Source organism: Cicer arietinum, chromosome 6 (genome assembly GCF_000331145.2).
Source record: "Cicer arietinum cultivar CDC Frontier isolate Library 1 chromosome 6, Cicar.CDCFrontier_v2.0, whole genome shotgun sequence".
NCBI classification, from domain to species: domain Eukaryota; kingdom Viridiplantae; phylum Streptophyta; class Magnoliopsida; order Fabales; family Fabaceae; genus Cicer; species Cicer arietinum.
In genome coordinates this window covers 3,473,437-3,497,854 of record NC_021165.2, presented here as the reverse complement: position 1 = coordinate 3,497,854, position 24,418 = coordinate 3,473,437, and the positions used below count along the sequence as shown (strand labels likewise).

Sequence of the window (24,418 nt, the reverse complement as noted above, 5' to 3'; positions counted from 1 at the left end):
ACGGGGAAAATCCGTAGGCATTGGGCGATTATATACCACGAAAAAAAACCCCGTCGGTATAGGTAATTTTGCCTATCCCTACGGTTTTTATACGTTTACCTACAGATTTTCACTGTCGCTAAACGTTCAATTTCTTGTAGTCTACAAGATTTTGGGTTTGAATTTAAGACAAGACATTCAACTTAACAATATCGACATTTATCAATTAACCCGTGTTGCTGCTAATAATTATGAATATTCATGTATGTTTCGTGATTTATGTTCTAAATTGGGGTTTTCTAAAAAATTATTTGATAATATCAACATTAGAACCAACATTATGCTCAAAATAAAAATATCAACATTCATAAATTGAAAAGTGTGAGATAAATGACCAAAAACATGTTTTTGCAGCTCCAGAATAGTTAGCACATCTCTTTTTTAATTATGTTAAAAAATATGCTAGGATTTGGAGATTAGAAAACGAATAGTTTGCATTGAGTTTGGAGTGCATATAAGCTATGCATGACTGAATTTATTGATAATTCACATCTTTTCATGGAAGTTCGATTTGGAAATTAGAGGTGCCACCGAAAGTTCAAAACTTTATTTGGTGCATTGGTAGAAATTGTATTCCTAAAAAGGGGTATTGATTGTCCTTCTAGTTGTGCTTTGTGTGAAGAAGAATATAAGATTATTATGGAGTATGTGGCAACAAAGAAATAATCTTCATTTGGAACTGTGTTAATTAAATTGGTCGTTAGGAATAAAGTGACCTAATAGATGGTCAATTAATACATTCATCGGTTGAGGATAAAAACCTCTTAACATAAAAAAACTATTCAACTCATCACAAATTATTTGTAATTACAGTCCATATAAAATATTTATATATATTTTACAATATAAATGCATTAAAAATACAATAGTTAATTTAATTAATTATATTTTATTTAACTAATTCTACAGTGTCTAATTAATTATTTTTGTTTATAATTGATTACGACGTTGAATTTCAATCAATATATCACAATATTTCATGCACGTTGCGTTATATATATTGTCGGCAGGCTATATGGATTCCAATATTTAGAATAGAGGAAGATATAAAGATACTCCAAAATGACGCTATCATATAAATTATAATGAATCCTATTTTTGTCATCATCGAGTTAAGTCACGTCACGTTGCATGCATCTATCAGTTTCCAAATTGCAACTTATTGATTATTTTGGGACCATACTCTACTCCCTCCAGTCCCGTCTTTCTCCCTGTAATTGTAATAACTATTTTTTAATCAACTAGACTTCTCGTTTCAAACATGTAACAATACATGAGATTTTAAATGAATATTGAGGCTAACAAATGTTCTTAATGTGTTTATGACACTTGCTAGAGAATACAAAACAATTAAAAGATGACACTCAGAAACCAATTAAAACAATTAATGTGTTTATGACACTCACAAACCGCTTCACCACCAAAAGAAACCGCTCTCTTTCGCCGTCCTTTCACCGTCGTGAGAAGACTTCTCCATGGTTCTCCCACCATTGCGAGAAAATCTCTCATTTGTCTCACTCCTAATGGGCTCGTTTTTATGTTGACGTCGTCTTGGTCCTGTCGACCATCGTCATCGTCGCGCCGTTGCTTTCATATTCATCTTTGATTTTTAATGAACTAATGACGGAAATAGACGATGCATAACGAATAACGAAAAAGAGAGACAATAAAGAACGGCAAAAAGACGGTACACTGAAAGGGAGAGAAGAAACTTAATTATTTTTTATATATAGTTTAATAAATAAATATTAATTATTTTCAATTGAACAAAAGTGTCAAACTTCAAAATTTGGTGGTGTAAAAATTTTCAATTATACCAAAAATCTCCTTACATAAATAATAGTAATTGGGACTGTTAAAATTTTTGGGGAGGAGGAGAGGCCAAAGCCCACACTACTCATAGATTCGCCCCCAACACGTGTGTGATTAATTTTAGTTCATATGATGATGTCCCAAATCCCTTCATTGCCGATGTTGGGAAGTTTTATTTTAATTCTGCATACATTTTGAAAGAATACTTCTAAAAAAAACATAGTTAATTGCGCCTTCAGAAAATATATTCTAAGTAAAAATGCTTTTTTTTTTTTTTGTGATAGTATAATTCTAGACACAAGTATGGTTTCTAGAAACATAACAAAATAACAAATAATTCTGACATATAGTTTCGGCTTTTTTAGTTCACAAAGGTGGACCCAAAAAAAAAAAAAGATCACTATACTTTCAGCATCAAGACTAGGCCCGTTAAGTGGAACTGAGTCCACAAGCTTTGTTTCAATATCAACAGCACTGTTAGGTCCAGTTCCTATCGCTCTCATCTATCAATCGACGTGCAAAATTTGGAGAACCGCAAAAATTGAAAAACAAATAGAAGCTGAGATACATAATGTCACATGTTTCTTGTGGGTCTTCTAAAGGTTATATAGTGATTTGTTTATCGATCACACGGGAGAACATACATAGTCCAAAGGTGGTGGTTTCACACAATTGTGTTGGCCAATAAAACAATTAAAGTTGCTACAACCTGAAAAAGGAAATGTTTGTACCGAAGGGATATATACATATATAAGATATTAGTATAAATAAGTATTCTCTCCTATCTTACTTATAAATAAAAAATTACTAATATATTTTATTTAAGTTGGAATAGTCTAGGCCATCCTAATTTTGGGTTTCAGTAATATTTCTTTACTTAAATTTTATCCTTACTTTTGTATCTCGTTTTGGTTTAATATATTTTGTAGAAGTTGATACAAATGATTGTTGATTGTTAAGGTGTTTACATAGTCAAGATATTAATGGTATTATAGAAAAAATATTAATAATTATATAAAAAATTAATAAAATTTATTTGTTGTAATTTAAGTGTAAAACATTTTAATTCGAATGATAACTAAAAAAGATGAAATACTTGTTTATATTCAAAATAAAATTGAACTAACAGTAGTAATAAAAAATATAAATTTAATTTTTTACGCTATTAGTGTAAATTATTTTTACTCTATTAATCAATCACAATCGTTAAATTATTAAAAATATTTAACTTTTACTATAATTACCTTTAAAATCATATCTATGAATAATTATAAATGTGTATGATAATATAAATTTTGTTTACACTTTCAATATATAACAATTAAATTATACTTTCAAATATGAAATATAACCAAAAATAACATATAAAAAGTTGATACGTCTCATTTTAAATTATATATCAATTTTTCTATCACTATTTTTATAAATCTCATTGTAAAATAATATATTATATTTAGAAAGATATATTTAAAAAAAAAACAATAAAGGAGAAGAATGAAAAGTAAGGTTGAAATGTAAAAGTTGAATAGCCAGCAGGTGCAAGAGAGAGTGTGAGCGTCATATTGCCGACAGACGATGTTTATTGTTGACTCTCGTCTCGTGTGCCATTATATTCAAATCATTCATTGCCTTTTTCTGTTCATTTCTCAATCGATCTCTTGTTAGCATTTCAACCATACACACTTCAAAACCATAAATCACAATCACTCCTATGCTTCATTGTAATAAAATATAAATAAATAAAATGTATGTACGAGCCGTATTATGTAATTTAAAAGTAGATATAATCAAACTAAATGTTTTAAAATATTCGATGATTATGAAGAAAATATTATTCTATAAAAAACACTATATATATTGAAAAGACATGATTATATTTCGAAAAAGAAAAGTGTATAATTATATTTTTTTTAAAAGATAAAAGAAAGTATAATATACTATAATATAAGAATTAATAAATTATTCTATCTGTTTATAAAACTTATGAATACTAAAAAAAAAGTAATTCTAATAATAAATTTTTAAAAATGACCTTTACAATTAGTAATATTATCTATTCGGTAATCATAATTTAGCCTTGTAATTAAGGAATATAATTTAAATTTTCTTGAAGACAGTTGAGTATAATGGCTATGTTTATTGCTTTAAAAAATAATAATATTATTAAAAAATGAAGATAAATATACATTTTTAATTGTAAATTAAATAAAGATATTTTTTTTAAATGAATTGTTGATGTATTTAATTAAAGTGCAATAAACTATATTTGTATACATATGGTGCTAAGATAGATATGAGCATAGTGCATATTAATTTTTTACTACCAAATTTAAATGTGTGCTTGATTCTACAGTAATTAAAATTAAATTTGAATTAATTAATTTTGTAAAATTAATTTTAGTAAAAAGTAAATTGAAATGATTTGAACAATAAATTTTAATATAAAATTCACGTTTGAATTTAAAAATTATAAATTTTAACTTTAAACTATAATTAATTATGAAAGTAAAATTAATTTTACTCAGTAATAATTAAATATATCAAAATTAATTGTACACCTCCTAAATTAATTTTGATTCCTTCAAAAAAATAAATCAATGATACACTAAATGTATGTTTAGTTCAACTTTTGAAATGAGTCAAATTAAATAAATTATAGAAATATAAAATTAATTTTCACACGCGCGCGCGCGCGCACATATATATATATATATATATATATATTTAAATAAAATTTATTTTACCTTAAAAACAGATTGTAACATAGAAGTTAGAATATTTAGTAAACAAAAAAAGCTTAACTTAGAGTATGAATTTTTTTTACTCCGAAACTACTAATTTTGCACTCAAATTAGTATATATTATTCAATCACTTATAAAAATGCATGCACTTATAAACAATTTTACATTAAAAAAAAATTAGTTGGACACACTCAGTGTTATGTTTGATTGCTTGATTGAGCATGTGTTGACCTTGCAATGTTTTCTTTCATCAATTGTATAACAGAGTAAGTAAATAATTAAATAGTTAAAAGGGTAAAAACAAGGCCACAGTTAGGTGCAGTTATCTTCGTCCACAAACATGCCTTTCCGCAAGGACCTTTGTTTTCTTACGTCTGCATGAAGTTTATCCACAAATACTAAATATAATAAAATGATTGAAAAGGTAAAAGTAACTATTTATTTGCTTTATTTATATAAATATAAATAAAAAATTATTTATTTGCTTGTTCTTACTTTTGGGCTGGTCAACGTTACGGGTTCTCAATTGAATTATTATCTTGTTTTATTTTTGTTTTTATTAAAAAGACAAAATTTTAAAAAAATTACATAGTTAAATAATATTATGAGGGATACAAATGCCAAAAAAGTCATCATGAAAAATTCTCTGAAGCTCTCTTTTAAGAGACATCATAATGTATAAATTTAAAAAATTTAAAGATAATAAAACTATAATTTACTAATCGATGAGATGAACGATTTCTTTGTCGCCACGTAACCTTGTTTTATTTTATTAATTCTTCTATTCATACTACCTTGTTTCATGACTCCCAGCAAAATATGAGTGTTTTTCATAGAGTCTAATAATTAAGGAAATTTTATCATTTAAACTATTAATTAGAGATATTTTACTGGCAAAGTGTTATTTGTGTCGCTATCCGAAAAGTGATAATCGTGCTATTCTTTTTAGGCTTGCAAATTATTTTTATAGGATGATCAAATGCTAAGTGCTTGTCAATTCTTGTCTCCTCAAAAATTGTTTTTTCTACTATGATTAATTATTATAAAGTTCTTGTAGTAGAAGATTTAAGCTTATAGACTATGACGTATATATATAAATATCCATGTATAGAACAACGACACGTGTATATGTGGGTTTGTTTAAAGTTTGACAACAAACGTAATTGTTTCACTTTCATCTGCCGCTAAATGCCAAGGATTTTGTGCTTTATAAAAGATAGATATAAAGCTTTATCATCGTGTTGCAACAATTAGGATCAAACAAAGGATAACCATATACTTATATCCTAAGATGTATATATTGTACGTGATGTTTAATTTGTGTAATCCTCGATGCATCAATTTCGGCATATGTATCAAGTGAAGTGAGTGCAAAACTTAGCAATCATAATCACAATTAGTGTTGGTGTATAATTAAGCTTTCCATTTCACAAAGGTCACATTTTGTAATCGAAGCTGGGGACCTAGCTATATTTATTGTTTTCTCATTAGACCTATCGAAAAAGCAGTTAATACTATTCATAATTTCAAAATGTTTTCCTAAACCGGCCTCCAAATGAAGATCTTTATAAATGTTTGTTTTTCCCGTAATACCATTAGATTAAAACTAAATTAATAATTAAAATACACCTTTATAATTTATTAGGCAAATCTTCCAACTAATAATAGGTAGGACATAAATTAAAAGAAACAAGTGAGGTAGTGTCTTTCATAGAGTGGTCAAATTAAGACAACAGAGAAAATGTTTCAAGGGATTCATGCCGTGACATTGTAACAAATTAATAAATAACATTTACTTAAAAAAAAAAGATCAATTTGTATTTGTGTTTTATATATGGAGATTTGAGGCAAGATTAATTGATGGGTTGTTATTTGATTTATTTATATATAAAGAGTGGGTCCGGGAAAAGCAAGTGGATGTGACTTTTCTATCTCCATCCCCTCCATTTTCTTTGGAAGTCCTATACCATACGGTGTGAATTATGGACCACAATGAAATAGACATGCAAAGACTTCTTGTCAAGATAGCTGTATGTGGAACCATTAAAGAAGAGCTCTTCAACTCTAATATCATATTCGTTTACCATTAATTTCTTCCTACCCACATCTTTTAGTATTTGGATTATTAATAAATTTATTTATTTATTGCAATTGATTTAGTTGGTTTATGATTTTCTTTCCCGAAAAGAAAAAAATTTTATATTATTTTTGGAAAAGTAAAATGAATTTATTATCAAGGATATTTTAACTCATCTCTCTGGTTTCAGTGCTTTGATATATCATAATATACACTAAAAAAATAAAATAAAATACCCTTCTATTATTGTAAGACTGTAACCTATTGTCTTATATACATTGTTTGGGGGCCCAAAATTTGATTTACCCATAGTAGTACAATACTTGTCCGTAGGGAATGAGGCTGCATAGGCCTTCTTAGCAGACAAAAGTTTTTGAGATATTTATTGCCATCAACTGCTACCTGAAGCTGTACTGGGTAGCTAGCTACACATTATATGTATCTATGCTTCAATAATAATTGCCATAAATTATTTCACGTGCAAATATCTTTTTTCCATGTCCTATAATTCTCTTCTATTTTTTAAACACTCCTACGTGTCTAAATATTTTACATACAATAAATATAAATGATCCACAAACATAAGGAATTAACTAGCTAGGATTGTCAAACTAGACTCACCTCTCTTTTAAATTTGTGCTTCCAAATAAAAATTAGGAATGTCAAAGTGGATCAATTAAATTCTCCATCAACTCGTTTTAAGTGTATGTTTGGCAACATATTCTAAAAGATAAACACTCACTATTTGAGTGATGTAGTTTTTTGTTGAACGTGAAATATTGCCAGAAAAAATAATATTTTCAAATTATATTAAATGAATCTCTTACTATATGTATGATGAATCAGCGATAAAAAAATCATACACCATTAAACGGGATGCATTGCCCCACCAAAGAAGTTGAGTTGAATTTTTTTTGGCATGCTACATTTATGTTGAACATGAGGGGGAACCCACCATAAAAATAGAAAAACAAATAACAATTTGACAAATAGTAAAACCTCAAAAAGTAGAATTTGAATCACCTCCAATAAAGATTTTAGACAATTTAACACAATATTTAATTTTGACTATTAATTTAAGATAAGAATTTTAAATTATACATTTATTAAATTAATTTAAAATTATCTCGACTATTAATTGATTTAGATGATCAATTATTCAATCTGTTTTCAAAAAATAGAGTCAGTTCACCAAAAAGACTAAAATCAAAATTTTTATTCACTTCTACACATTAATAATTAATTGTTCTTTTTTTATGTTTTTTTTCTTTTTATACAATGATTCTTTTAGTGCAAATATATTATTTGGCAGACAAATTATGCCAAAAGTTTGACCAACTAATACAAATTATTTGAGTGAAGAAGTCATTATAAAGTTGACTCTTATTAATAGACCAAAATCTAAAGAATAGAAAACTCGTAGAATTAAATAATCTATATAGTTTAAGTGTTTTTGCTGGTTATTTTTTTAATTCCTAATAGGGATGACTTTGTAGATAGATTGTGTGTTCTAGTTTACAGTTAATTTAATTTAAAAGGGCGTCCAATATTCCAGAATCTTTAGTTAGTAACTTCACCAAGTCTTTTCTATGTTGCATATATAAACTATTGTTTGTTGCACATTAAAGCAAACCAATGACTTAGTATTTCGAAGCACCTGCAACGATATGCAGAAAGCATGTGAGAAAGGAGCATGGAATTCTTCCACACACATGATATACAATTAATTTCTGTTCATAGAATGATTAATTGGGGAACTGAATGCACTATAAAATTAGGATGCTATATAAGGTTAGATTCCGTAAAATGTAATAAGAATTTAAAGTACTTATTGAAATCTACGATCCTTCACTTAGATCTAACATTTTCAGAGTAAATTAAATATTACAAAGTCTAATCTAAGCTATAACATATTTTCAGCAGTACACTCCCATCAGTCCAAGAGTCAAACCATTAAAATTAGAGGTTTGGACTTCAAACAAATATTTACTTCACATATAAAAAAGATTTAATTGTATTTTTTTATCTTTTTATTATTATCATTTTACATTGGTACTCTATTTTAAAAGTCGACAGTTTTAGTTTTATTCTCAAATTTTTGAACAAATTTTTTTTACCTATTTTAAGTAACGTGACATACAATTCTATGATATATAACTATTTATTCATATTTCATTAATCAGGTTAAAAATATAAAAGAAAAAATTAAAGTTAAAAACTAAGTTTTTATGGCGTTTTAATTCAATTTTATAGGTGTTAATCATTTTATATCACCGTATCATCTGTCGTGTTATTTAAATCATCTCAGGTCATTATCTTTTAGTTAAAAAATTAAAGGTAGATATCAAAACTTCCGACTTTTAATATAAAAAGATCAATATTGTGAATGAGTAAAAATAGGAGACTAAAAATACAATTAAGACAAAAAAAAGTCTTCAAACAAAATAGTTTTTTTATATTATTAATTATGTTACAAAGTTACATATAATCACGTATTAGTTCATTTGATAAAGTTTATAATGTATTGTCCCTCGTTTAAATTAATCCTATATGCAACTATTATTTTTACTTTTTATGTTTTTATAATTTAATGGATATATATTAAAATAATTCCAATAAAAACTTATATTTTAAAAATTATAAATGATGTTTAGATTAAATCTTTTATATATATATATATATATATATATATATATATATATATACTCGGTGATAAATATATGAAACCAATAAATTTGTGATTTATTTTTATACGAATATCTATATATGATTTTATGTTATTATTTCGCATTTAAAAAAGTTTCATTGTTATGTAATAATTTTTTTTTTTAGTTTAGACCGCTGAACTTGTTAAATCGACTCTACTTAAACTAATATCAATTATATTCCACTGTCAATTAATATATATTCATTCTAAAGAAAAAGAAAAACCTCAATGCATTTCGTTATAAAATGCAAACAAAACTATACGTCTATACGTGTTTAGTTTACATTTGGATTGAATATATGTTAATATTTTTTCTTATATTTTATTATGGAGTAGGTAAACCTTATTATATATATATATATATATATATATACAAAATAAACATATTACATATATAATTTTTGTTAACAAATGCGAAAATTATAAATTATAGAATCATAGGTAGTATAGAAAATGAATTTAGTTTGTATAAAAAGTTTACAAAAGTCGATAAATAATAATTAATCATATAGATGCTTTACAAATATTATAACAAAAATTTACCATTATTAATAATTTAACAGTTGTAATTAATTATTATTTACAAATTACCGTTTATATAAATTAAATTTAAGATTGAAGAAATGATATTAAATAATTAATAGAATTAATAATCCAGTGTTCCCAGACAAACGTGAAAATGCTTAAGCGAGAATTGAGGCTTAGATGGAAGAGACCCTTTACATCTAAGTATGTGCTCAAGATAGTCATACATATATTGATAAGTGTTTAAGTGTTAATTCTATATCCAGATTAGCTTATAGTATAAATGTGAAACAATTTAGTATGACATTACCAATCTAATTAACTAGCATATAGTTCCCAAATATTTGCTTTGTTAATTAGAAGTCAACTTTCGAATTAAAGAGCATGTGTGTGACTACACAAGGAATAACGTAACCTCGATCATATATATTTATATTAACAATGCAGTTACTCATGAAATCACATTGTTCTCTCATAGAATCCAGCTTTTTTTCTTCAGAAATACTAAAACTCTGTACTAGCTATAGATATAAGCGGAAAGCAAAGAAAGGGCCAATAACATGTTGAATAAAGAAAAAATTAATTGAATTAGAATATTCAATATCATTGTTGAATTTAAGATATCGACATTTCCAACCACCCAAAAAATAATACACCTAAAATTGTACCTTCTACTAAAATACAAAGCGACGGGTCCATTGCCTCGCATCTTAAATGGGGTGTCATCAAGTTTTGACTTCCATACCAATTTATGGAGATTATGAACCAGTGATTACTTTATTTTACTCAATATATATATAAATGAACATAAATAAAATTACACTAAAAGTTGTACTCATTCATATAAGTTATATTTATAATTTTAACTTTAATTTATAATCGTTTTCTACATTATCTAGATGCTTCAAAATTAATATTATATACAATTACGCACTTTACGTTGATCTTAACGAATTTTGATAAAATAAAAAACAAATATAAATTAGTGACAAAATATATATATATATGCTATAAACTTTCAATCTAACAACTAATTTAAAAAAATATTTATTCAACACGATGATATTGAATGAGTGTAACTCTTAATGTATAATTAAGTGTAATTTAATTCCTAATATATATATATATATATATAATCATATTAGCAATTTGGAGCATGCATATAATAATTCGTAATATTGTAAGGTATTTTTTTAGGATCATGAATCCAACAAGGATATGATATGGGTGAAGGATTTTAATTGCTCAATTATTGAAACCAAAGTCCCTCTTAATTTGTAATTGAGTGAGTGACTTATGTCTACCTATATCTGCCATTGGGTTTCTTGGGACTGGACTCCCTACAATTGAAAACTTCATGCATTCATATTAATAGTTGTTCGATTAAGACATACTATATTTAAATTTAATATTTTTAATTATAAAATTAAAAGTTATATTTTTTGAGTCGCACAATTTCAATTAAACGATTCACTAATTTTGAGTTTGAGACGATTTGAGGAAGGAGTGACTTAGAAATAACAATGTTATTTATATATTATTCTTTACATCACATCCCTTTGAAATAATAAAATAAAAAGTAACATAAATTTGAGTACACATTATTTATCTTTATATTTTAAGAGAATGTAAAAAAAATATTTACAAAGGAACTTAATTACACCCCAAATGAGAATACTAGTACTACACTTACCACAAAACTGCCTTCTTTTTTTTTAGAGATGTAATATTTTTAATTTTTGAAAATTTCACAAAAGAAAATTAAAATTTATTCAAAATGAACTTAATTTTTTAAATACTACTGTTCTTCGAATTAATGGGTAGAAACTTAAAAAATATTGCTTTTTATTATGATATTGGTTGTCATCGTTTAATAACGATAAGTTGATAATTTACCGCACCACTAAGTTATATTAAGAATAATAAGAATAGACTTCAATGATTCAGTGTTATGATAAATAGACAAATAGTAAATTTACAGGTTATAGGTTTGATTTTCACTCCTACTATTAGAAGGAAACAAATCTATATCATTGAATTTGAAGATCTATCATATTTTATATTTATCATCATTCTCTCAAATTAAATTTTTTTATAAAAAAGGAATATTCATTTTTTAAAGATATTTATTGTTTCATTGCATATACAAATGGGCCATAACAATATTAATGTGGTGAATGGTAGATGAAAATAGATCGAAAAGTATTACATGGGGCCTATAAAATATAACTAAATTTGACGAGTGTAGACATAAGAATTTTTAAATTGTGCTTTTCTGCTTTTATGGCTAATTTTTTCGTTTTTTTTCAACCATCCCTATTATTAAAAAAAAAGAATCAATCCAACTAGTAAAACATATGTGCCTCACCTAGGTTGATTGCTATAAAAAAAATATTAACAGTTCAGAAAAATATATTTAATTATAAAATATGAGAAAATATTTAAATGTGATCAAATAGTCCAAGTGATCTTCAAAAATAATCTAATTAAGTAAAGGAAAAGTATATAAAAGAATAACTATTTAATGAATGTAATTGTTGCGTACTTTTTTTTACCAAATAATTATTTTGTATACTAAATGTTGCAATTACTATTAACTTTGTTAATAAAAATTCTTTATGTTATACATAATTGATAAATATTTATTTCATTTATAATTTGTATAATAAATTTTAAATGACGTATTCAATTTTATTCATATTTATCTCATTTAGTTTTTAACTAATTAATTTATAGATAATAATTTTTTAATTGTTTAATGATGGAGTGCTAAATATTCATACTATGTATATTTGTAAAATATTCATAAATCAACCGAACCAAATCAAGTTTTTAAGTAATTTTTAAATATATTAATTAAATATATTGAGGTTTGTGTTTTGCGAACCAAATTTTGATATATTTTCTTTATTAAATATATTAATTTGTGGAATGGAAAAACCTCCAATTAGGTCAAAGACTTCCACTTAACCGTGCAAATTTTTTTATATTTAATCAAGTCGTTGTCTATCTTTAATAAAGTAATTACAAATTCTAATTGCATGCAAATCCTTGACATCGAAATAATTAGATAGCTTAACAATAAGTGGTTTTGGTTTGAATTAAAATCTAATGATTGCTTTGGTCTTTGGACTATTCCTCAAGTTACAAAACTAGCCAAGCATGTACTATTTGAGTAATTTTCAGTTCCCCTAAAACATTGTTGCTAAGAGAAACAAAGAATATTACGTGTCCAAAAGTTATTGATGGCTGTGTGCGCTATGTCTAGTACTAGTATACTCTTCCAAACTTCTATTTTTATTTTTGTTCATAAAATCAATTGCTTCTTTCACTTTGCAAATAAAATGATTGTTAACACTAATGGTGGAGTCTTTTAGTAGGAGTAGGATCGAGTTCATTTTATCCCCTCATAACTATCATTTCATATAACTCAACACTTCAACCACTATGTTATCCATATGGTACCACAAGTGTTAAAGTGTATTTATTATTTCATTAAACCATATGATAAAGAATTTGAGACATTATTGCCATTTAAAAAGTTGAATTTCCTATGTAAAGGTAATTAGTAATTTTGATCGTACTAGATAAATTTACAATTTAACAATTCAAATTTAAAGAAATTAACACCATAATTATAGAAATTTTTTATATAACACAATCTTTTCAAAAATTTATTTATAAAAATATAATATGAGCATTGACAGTAACATTCAAACAAATTTAAATAAATAGATATTATAAACCCACTAGAAAAATTAGATAGACAGGTCTAGCTTCCTAAGATAGTAAGTAATTGATTGAAAATAATAATTAGCTGTAAAAAAAAAAAAAATTAAACAGTGCAATAGAGAATCTGCTTTTAACTTTTATTTTATGCCTATGAATGAAAAGTAGAGTAATATATATATAAAAAAACAGAGAGTTTATACATGTAGATTTAATTTGCATGATTACATAAAATTAAAGATAAATGGAAATGAAAATGCAGATGAAGGCGAAAAGATGCATATGATGATGTATTCCTGAAAGCAAGAGAAGAGATAGTAATAAAGAAGAAATGTATTTAGCCCTTAAAGTGAAAAATTGCAAAAGGGCTCAGACATAAATAAATTTAATTTAAAAAAGAAAGAAAGAAAAAGATGAAGTGATAGTAATAGTAGAAAAAAGCAAAGGGTAACATTAATGCTGCCACAATGAACCCTCAAAACCACAAAGAATCACATTATTATTATTACTTCCAGACTCGTCGTTATGCTGCATTGAAATCTGTTCCCCGATAAAATAATCCCTTTCATCGTAAATGCTTTGATTATACCAACTGTGAGAATAAGGCCATGGATCAAAATACACCAATTCGTTATTCGGGTCGGGTATTTCAAAACTCGTTTCTAATGACGGTAGTTGCACTATTTCACCCAGTTCGTCTGGCTTTTCCGATGATGACCAACTTTGCTGTTCCGTAACTTCCATAGCGGCTGCTTTCACGGCGGCTGCTTGAACATCACGAGGCGAGTTTGAATCGGGTCGGGGCATTGAAGGAGCAAGTTCAGGGAAGTTCAGAATGGCGGAGTTGCCTTTTATGGCTAGTGCTGCCACGTCATGAGCTCGAGCCGCCATTTCTGGAGTCGCGAACGTTCCCAGCCAGATCCGGTTCTTCTTTCTGGGCTCGCGGATTTCGGATACCCACTTTCCCCAGGCCCGCATTCTAACACCTCTGTAAACCGGGTGTTTGCTGTTAGTGTTGTTGCTTTCTCTGGGCCTTTTGGGCCTCTTTTGTTCCGGGTCGGGTAAATGGACCTCCGAACATGATTTCTTAGGAGTTGTAGCTTCTGCTTCTAAGCTAGGTAGACGCATCTCACCCATTGTGCTAATGGTAACTCACTTACTCGCGTTTTTTTTTTCTTCTTTTTCTTTTATATATATTTTTTCTAACTAAATGACTTTCTTTTTTCTTTTTTTTAGAATCGGATTATTGGATATTAATGTAGTCTCTAGCTACTTAGGATAAATATATTTTAGAGGAGGAGATGAATATATGATGATGATGATGATGATGAGAGATAGTAGTAGTAGTGTGTGTGAAGTGAAGCAATGAAGGGGTGGAATGGAACGTTGGAGAAGGTGGAAAGGAAAGTGTTATAAGAGAGGGGAGGAGGGGTAGCTACTACTAGAGAAAGGAAGGACGAAAGATATAAAAGAGGGAATGTGGGGCTTATATGTATTGTGACCCCCACACGAGTGCCTTCCACATTATTCATAATAGTAGTAGTAGTAGTAAGATCTTAGTACATGCACATCTACTAACATCTATCATATATTTATTTCAACCCCCAAAATAGAAAACTAAACTCACTTTTTTTATTTTACACTTTTTAATAAAAATCATCTTTATCATATTAATTCTTTAAATAATTCATGTAATTAGATTTTCATAAATTTTTATTTTTATTTCTATAGTTATCAGAATTAAGTAAAAATAACTTTAACAATGTTAATGGAAGATATTAAACTAATTTTTTTTTTATAAATGATTTTAACTAAAGGGGGAGAAATAGGGTGATAACCCTAGTTGTAAGAGGTTGGGTGTGTTGGCAAAGAGAAGGAAGGTAACGGGGGACAGTGAAGCTAAATAGGTTGAGCACAGGTGAAGGCAGATATGGTCACAAGTCACAACAGGCTGGCTCAAGAGTAAATAAATTGGTGCTTGTTTGGACGGATGCCAATTATAATTTTATTGTTTCCATGCTGACATGACATGAGCATTCATCAGGCTAATAATCCCTGAGCATACCTTTTCCCCCCTATTTTACTTGGACTCACTCAGGAATATATCATATCCTATCTTTTCACATTCAAAATAAATTCCATCCATTTCTTACTTTCAACTATTTTCTTATCAGTAACAAATTAATTTTATCTTTTAACTTAAATATTTATCAAACGTAGCTAAATCACATTATTAAAATTGATGCTTGTCATGTCAGGATCCTATTCTTGTCCCATGTTCTTTCTATTTTTTTAGTTTTTTCATTCACCGTCCACATCACTGACTTGCCCGCCATAAAACTGCATCATTTAATATTGTGCCCAATTTTTTTAAAGATAAATTTCACCATAAAACTGCATCATTCTTTTTTATTCGAGATCATGTATATACTATCTTTTCTGATTTAAATAAATAGTTTTCATACATATTAAATTTTATTTTGCTTTTTTATTCCATCGTTTTAAATGAGCGTTGTTTAGTTTTTTATCTTATTGTGATATTTAATATTTATTATTTTAATCAAAAATTAAGTCATTAGTATAAAAATTGTACTATTTAATGTCATTAATTTATATATTGTGAATTTATTAATATATTCTTTTTATTAAATTAGTTTTTGTATATATTATATTCTATAAATTTAAATAACGAATATAATTTTTTGTAAAAAAACAAACAAACAAAGTTGCTCCCTTCGCCTTATGTTTCTTTCTAGTTTCTATTTACACCACTCGAGATACACATGATTACTTTAATGGCTATTTTAATTATTACTTTACTTTTACAACTTTTATTTATTACATAGTCATGACATCTTTGTATCCATTCGTTACTATACACATAATTACTTTATTGGCAATATGTGGCATAATTAAATTAAATTACCCTCCTTTGTCATCTTGCATGGTCAAGCTGAAAGAACTATTTTTAAGGCTAAAGGTTACGGTCACTATACATGTTCACACTCATACATCTGACACAGAAATGGATAAGGGACTAGTTTTTCACTTTTCAGTAAACTTGGAAATATTTTTTGGCGTTTTTATTTGTTGTATTGTGCTTAATGAACTGTTCATGTATACTGTATCACTGAAGGTTGGGTTTGATTACCAATTTTTCTTGGGAAAACGAAAGCATATGACATAACAAGAACAAAATCTACAATTTGTTTTCATCGTTTACTAGATTTCTCAATTCGGGATAACATAGAATCTTATTATATAAACTATAAAAGAATTGGTCCCAGCATAGGAAAATTCAACTACTATTCAATTCAACTGCATACTTTGTCTCTCGGAGATATAATCCAAATTTGGATATTTGGCATGTACAATGTGACATTATGATTCTTTGAATGAAGACCAAAAGGGTTTTAGTTTTTAGCAAATATAATTTCACTAGTTTCATCGACCGATGTTTTCAGATACATTCAAATAGATTACATAAACAGTTATATATGTTTTAAATTAAGTTAGTAGAAATTATGTTAATGTTTTTCTTTTTTGAAAGAGACAATGTTTAATTTAGTTTTCAATATATGAATAACTCATTTATTTTTAGTAAATTTATAATGAATTTTTCTTTATTTACAACAACTTATTTGTAATTCTTAATGTTTGAATGATTAATTTCTTGTTTTTATTTTACTCTAATTCACATTGTTGACGTTATGAGTTTTTCAATTGAAATTACAAATTTTGATCTTTAAATTATTTAAATATAGAGTGGAAGAAGAAAATAGTAAATTGTTTAGTAAAGTGTTTAGAAATTGTTTAGAAATAACTTATCAATTTAAAAATTATTTACTTTTATAAATTACCACATCAACAATATTATGTATATTATAACCCTTATGTATATTGTAATGGGCACATGATGTTTTTTTAACGGAAGTAACTGAAAATGATATTTTTTTGCAAACGGACAGTACATACAAATTAATGTTACAAATGCAATGTCACTTAAAGAAACTTGAATAAAAAAAAAAGCATAAAAGAGCTACTTAGAAACTAAATTAAACATAAAAGACTAAATTTAAATTTAACGTGTAATTTTCTAACATCGAAAAGGTAGGAAAAGGGATTTTTTTAATTAAGGAGCCGTTTGACATCATTAATGAGCAAATTATGATTTGTTTAGCTCTTTTTTTTTCTTCTGAAAATCTTGCTTAGAAACAATAATTAAATGCAATGAAATGATTAAATAAATGGAAATTCCTTGTTGTTGATTAGGGGTGTAACGAATCAGTTTGGTTTTATGCAAAACATGAATACTAATTAAATTTACAAATAGTGATTTGGTTCTGTTTTATTTGTTTTTATAACTAATATACGGGTTGGTTCGGTTCGGGTAATTGAATTTCATAAAAAATAAAACGATAAACATTTTAATTTTTATGCAGAATAAAAAAAAAATACAATTGCAGCCACCATTTTATTTCTTCCTCTAAAATAAATTTTAGAATAACTACAAACTCATAATTTAATGCTCTAAAAGATTAAAAAAAATTATGCAGTAACATTATATAATTTGGTCCCCTAAAACAAAATTTGAAATGATATAGTGCAATAACAACCCAAGTTAAAATACAAAATAGGTAGTAGTGTGTCATATTAAACCAGAATTTAGTTAACTATATTTTAAATGATAATTTAAATTACAATGGAAAATAACAACAATTTAAAGTAGGCAGTAACAGTCCAATTGGATGATAATAATATGAAATTTATTTCCTACTTGAACATATCAAATTAAATATAACGTTGGTAACTAATCAAAATAAATAAATAGTTATAAAATATAATATGTCATTTGTATTAACTCTAACACTAGTAATACGTAATCCAATAATTTTTAAAAATTGAAACACACAATCTACAATAAATTAGTTTGATAATATAATGAAATATAATAACAAAGTGAACAAAAATGAGAATTAAGTTGCAAATCAACTTTCATACCTACTTCAAGTTGTTGCACTTGATTCATTTGTGCTCTTAAATCAATAACCTTTGATTTTCTTATCCAATTTTGAATTCAAATCAAAGCTTCAACAAATAGTAGAACTCAAACTACAATGTAATAGGAAACAATAATCAAAATAGAAAAAGAAAATAACAAAAAAGAATAAACTTTATTAACTCAATGAAGATAAATAAATTGTGATAGAAAAAAATTTAGACAAAGAAACGGAGAGGAGGTCACGGCGATAAGAAATGATTGAGATAAGAAAAATGAAGGAGTTGCGAAAGAAACAAAGAGTGAGGAAAGAATGAATCGTGGATTGTGGGCGGTGAGGTGAGAACTGACGAGGATAATACGAGCGTGAGTGAATGAAGGATTGTTGCGATAGAGTGTGACTATGTCTATGTGAGGATATCACTAGAGTTTGGAATTGAGCTTAATGGGTGATGAGTTGATTGTTGTATAAAATAAAAAAATTGTTTTATTGGGTCAAATTTTTATGTAAAAAATAAATATAAAAAAAAATATAAATATTGTTGGTTTGGTTCGATTTTTATTAGTTTTTAAAATTAAAATCCAATGCCCGAGCCAATAATCTTTGGTTTATGTTGGTTTGGTTTTTTATCGAAAAAAAATAACAAATAACTTTTTAGGTTGGTTTAGCTTGAATGTTCGAATTGATTGAATTTATTCTGTCCAGTTACATCTCTATTGTTGATCTCTCACAAGTTTTCAAGCATATAAAGCTCAGTTAAATTGAAAATAAATTTGGTAGAGTTTAAATCTTTTCTATTTCTTAAGGAGTTCCATTAGTATGCATAATATTAATAAATATTTATTTTGGGTCACACGTTTTAAATATGTGTATAAATATACGCACAAAATTATAATAATAAAATTTAATCTCTCGTGAGTTTTCAAATATTTAAAGTTCAGTTAAATTAAAAACAAATTTAGTAGAGTTTAAATCTCATCTAATTCTTAGAGATTCTTAGAGAGTACTATTAGTATATATAATATCAATAAATATTTATTTTATGCCACACGTTTTAAATATGTGATTAATATACACACAAAATTATAGTAGTGAAATTATCTATTTTTTTATAAAAATAAAAAGGATCTCAATTCAATTTAATATTACTTTTGTCTTTTAATGAGAGTCATTTTAATAAAAAATATTATTTTAAAATAAATTTTAATTTCAATTTTAAATATAACATTAGACATATGTTTGAAAAGTATGTTTTTCGCGATCAAGAAGCTATAATTATTTTTTTAATTGTACATTCTAATTATAATTATAATTATAATTGTACATTGTAATATTGTTTTTTAATTATTTTTTTACGATCAAGAAGTAAATATTGTATACATTCTAACAACCGTATACATACTATAAAATATGATAAATGAAATAAAGACAACGATGATTTTATTAAATTAACCTTTTTAATTGTTGGTTGATTATTATTATCATAAATATGAAAAAAAATTAATAGTTTAAAAGTGATTTAAATAATATTAATTAAAGTGCATAAATGGTAAAAGTAATTAATTTTATATTAAAAGATTGAATATGAGAATTATTTTAGGATAAATTTTCTTATAAATGAGATAATTATTATGAAATGGACATAGCCGATCCATAGTCCATGCAGATTAGGTCCCTGCACATTGGCAACATTTACATATTATTAAATATTTTATAACAATCTAATAATTAAATGCAATGTTTTGATGAGATTTTGATTTTTTATTTTTTTTAGTTTTTAGTGGTTTTTATTTTATTTTTTATTATGAATTTAATTTTTAATATTAGAACAGAACTCTCAAATTATTTAAGACCATTCTAAAAATAGAAAGTATATTTCACTTTTTATTTATGATACTGAAAAATACATTCATTAGTAATAAAGATAATTTTATAAAATTATTTTTATTTATAGTTATTTTTTAAAAAGAGCGTAAAAACAACACATATTGAGTTATTGTGAGAGAGAAGATCTACGGAGATTTTTCTTTAAATGCTCCTTCTCGACGAGTAAGAGAGTTTCTAGTTAAAATAAGAGTATTAAAGAAATTCTAACAATAAATACTCTTAAATCGATCTATGTACATTTCGTATAGGTTAAAAAAAAACCTAATTATTTAAAAAAAAAATCAGATAGACATTGTCTTATTTTTTAATGATAGGAGTCATAGGATTCTTGGACCATGAAAAAGATATAAATTCCATTTTAGAAAAACTTTTCGCTCACCTCACTCAGATTCTGATGCAAAAATTGTTCAAACCTATTAAGAAAATCAAAATAATAAACTGGTAGTCCACTAAAAATATAAAATTGTTTTTAAAACATTCATTCATGATTTATCATCTAAATATCTAAAATAAATCAACAATGCAATTAAAATTGAAAGTTAATGAATCCACCAATTTATAAACTATAAAAAAAATATAGAGTATAAAATGAAAAATAAGACCATAAAAATAAAAAAAATTATTTTATAGTAAATAATTCGATCGATCAACTCGTTGTACCATGTCAGTTAAAGAAATTATCAGATGAATCAATCAATATTAACGAAATTAAAATTTTAATTTCCTTACTAAAAAAATAAATTAAACGAGTTGAACCGTGAGACATAATTTGCTTTATCATCAAAACTTTATTGGTCTTCTGGAATCATTAGACAAATCACCTAAGATGATGACCCACTAATGATGCTCAATCTTTACTTTTAATGATTTTATTCTTAATCCTATCTTGACATGTATCACTCATCCGTTATGATGTTCTTTTATTTGTAACAACTAAACTTTCTCTTTTGTTGACTTTTTAATGCTAAACAATATAGCTCTAATCAAACATTGCAAGTCTTAGATTATGACCCGAAATATTTCTTCAAATCTGAGTGGTGTTTTATCATAAATCACATCCAAAACATATTCATCCGTTTCATTCACCCTACTTAAATCCTATTTTTCACATCTCTCTCTGCAATTTTGTATGATGAATTCAAAATATTTTTATGAGATTCTATTTGAAAGTAAAAATAAAAAAATAGAATTATAATTCTCTCATTTTTGTTCTCTTTTCTTTCTCATGCAGTGAGAATATTAGATATAGAAATATTATTTTATTCAATTTTATTGTATTTATATAGATTCATAAAAAATATAATTGAATTTAATATTCTCACAACATAAAAGAAAATAAGAAAGTAAAAAGGATAATATTATAATCTGTAAAAATATCTCATATTAATTAACAAATGTTAATATTATTAGATCGACTATTATGTGTTAAATTTAAATTTAAAATTTTATAATTATATACGAATTTATTTACTATTCATCTACCGATGAAAAAATTAATTAAAAAAAAGTTAAATAAATAAATTTAAAATAAAAGAATGGTAATGTTTTGAGTATGTGGACCCTTGTGGTTTTTAATTCAGGATTCCTCTAGATTTTGGTAGAAATTGTGATTTTAAATTTATATTCTTATAATTATTAGTTGGTTAGCTCATTCTCGAGAAAATGAGATTATAAATTTCTAAAATAGAGAAACAACACACATACACTTATGAAACAAATACATATTTTTGATAACTATTGTAGTTTTTTCTACGGTTTTATAATTTCTACGGTATATTCTTCTTGTATTTTAATTGCGTTTTTCTAAAAAAAATTACGTGTGTTTTACCTGAATATTTTTATGTATGCAATCTAATAATTATTCCTATCTCATCTTATTCACGCGTAAATTCATGTAACACCCATACTTTACAGGTATGGGATTATCTGGAATTGCGATTTTGATTTTGATGTATTATTATAGCTTAAATATGTTTCGTTTCTTACAATTCTAATATTTTAATGATTTTGATTTATGTAAGTTTTTATGTTTTATTAACATTCTTGTAAATATAATTTTATTTAAAACAGTTTATTTATTCAATTTCTATTATAAAAATTATAATACTGTTAAAGTATAATTATTTTTTAACAAAAAATAGTTAAAATATAATTAAATTGTAATATTTTTTAATCTAAAACTAATTTAAAATATTTCAATCTTCTTCTCTAAAAAATTCTAAATTGCAATTCATAAAATAAAAAAAATCTAGAAAAACAGAATGAATTTGATTAAAAGTTCAACCATCTTACTATGACAAATTCGTTCATCATCCCTTACCATTACTAGAACTAAGAGTTGGACTTCTTTGTCCCTTCTTCCTCTACAACCAAATTCTATTTTCAATTTCAAACTTTTCCATGTACTCCTCAAAAAGTCTCCTAATCTCCACGCCAAGAAGAGAATCTCTAATTCAAAGCCTACTCTAGAATCCACCGTTGTCCAACAAGTACCACCAGAGGAAAAAAAAGATTATGGTGACTATAAATTGGAATACAGTGATGAATCTCAAATGAATGAAGATGTTGTTGATGGTGATGAGAATTACGACGAGGAAGATGATTGCAACGATGAAAAAGAATGCACAATTTCGGTTTTTTCAGGAAAGAAGACTGAAATATTTGGGATTAATTTTAGGCTAAAAAAGATTATAATTTAATTATATTTAAATTTTTTTGTTAATAAATGGTTATGTTTTGATACTGTTACAACTTTTGTAACAAAAATTAGATAAAAATATTATTTTAAAATAAAATTATATTTGCAGGAATGTTAACCAAACAAAAAAAGTTATAATTGCAAGGATCAAACATATATTTAAACCTATTATTTCTGTTCAATTTTCTTCAATTTAATCCGTCAATATTAACTTTTTATTTAAAATATTTAATGATAATAAAAAGAATTAATAATAATATATTGAAACTTTAATTTATATGAGAAAAAATTATGGTATTTAAAAGTAATGAATCTAGTGGTCACAACATTAAGATACAAAATAACTAAAATAATGCGAGAAAAACTTAGATAAACTTAAATAAATTTTACTTTTTTAGAATGTATTTTTACAATATATAAAAAAACTATAAATATATTTGTATTGCAGGTAAAACATGTTTTGTAGAGTATTTATTTAATATTTACAAAATCTTAAAAACATATTTTTAATTAAAAATATTTGTAAAACTGTATCAAATTTTAATATTATATATATATATATATATATATATATATATATATATATATATATATATTGTCCCTACATTTTAAATTTTCTATATATTTGTCGCTCATTAGTGACTATTTATCTGATATATGATAATAATTTTAAAATTTTTATGATGGAGAATTTATCTCATGTATAATAATTTAATCTCGATCATAAATGATGATTTATCACAGTGTATTATAATTATTTTGAAGTGGAAACTTTTATTTAAAAATATTCACGAGACACAATATTAATAGAGTAAAAGTATCTATTTAATAATTGAAAATAATAAAATAATATTTCTTTAAATATAAAAAAGAAGATAACAAAATGAAGCAACAATAAATAAGTAAAAAATATGAAAATTTGAATAAAACAACATAATAACAATTGAAAAAGTTATTAATTAGTCTTGAAGTAAATGAGTATTTAAGATAATCTTATAAAAAAAATGAATCTATATTTACGTTTAGAGCTTCATTAGTTAATGTCTCGAAAAAGCAAGATATAACAAATGGTATCAGAGCAGTTCGATCTAGATTGAACTGCGAGTTACTTGGGTGGTTTTTAGTTTTGTTAGTGTTGGTCATGTGTCTCGGAAGTACTCAATAGATGGTGTGTGAGTTTATGCACCACTCGAACCTTGAAC

General features: G+C 25.7%; 1 protein-coding gene across 1 annotated transcript; it reads right to left on the bottom strand.

Moving 5' to 3' along the window:
* Positions 1-13,946: 13,946 nt before the first annotated feature.
* On the bottom strand, positions 13,947-15,165 carry LOC101506537 (ethylene-responsive transcription factor TINY-like). The gene has a single exon (XM_004503413.4). It carries the CDS (start codon positions 14,766-14,768, stop codon positions 14,085-14,087), a length of 684 nt encoding a protein of 227 aa, XP_004503470.1. The 5' UTR covers positions 14,769-15,165; the 3' UTR covers positions 13,947-14,084.
* Between the last annotated feature and the right edge of the window lie 9,253 nt (positions 15,166-24,418).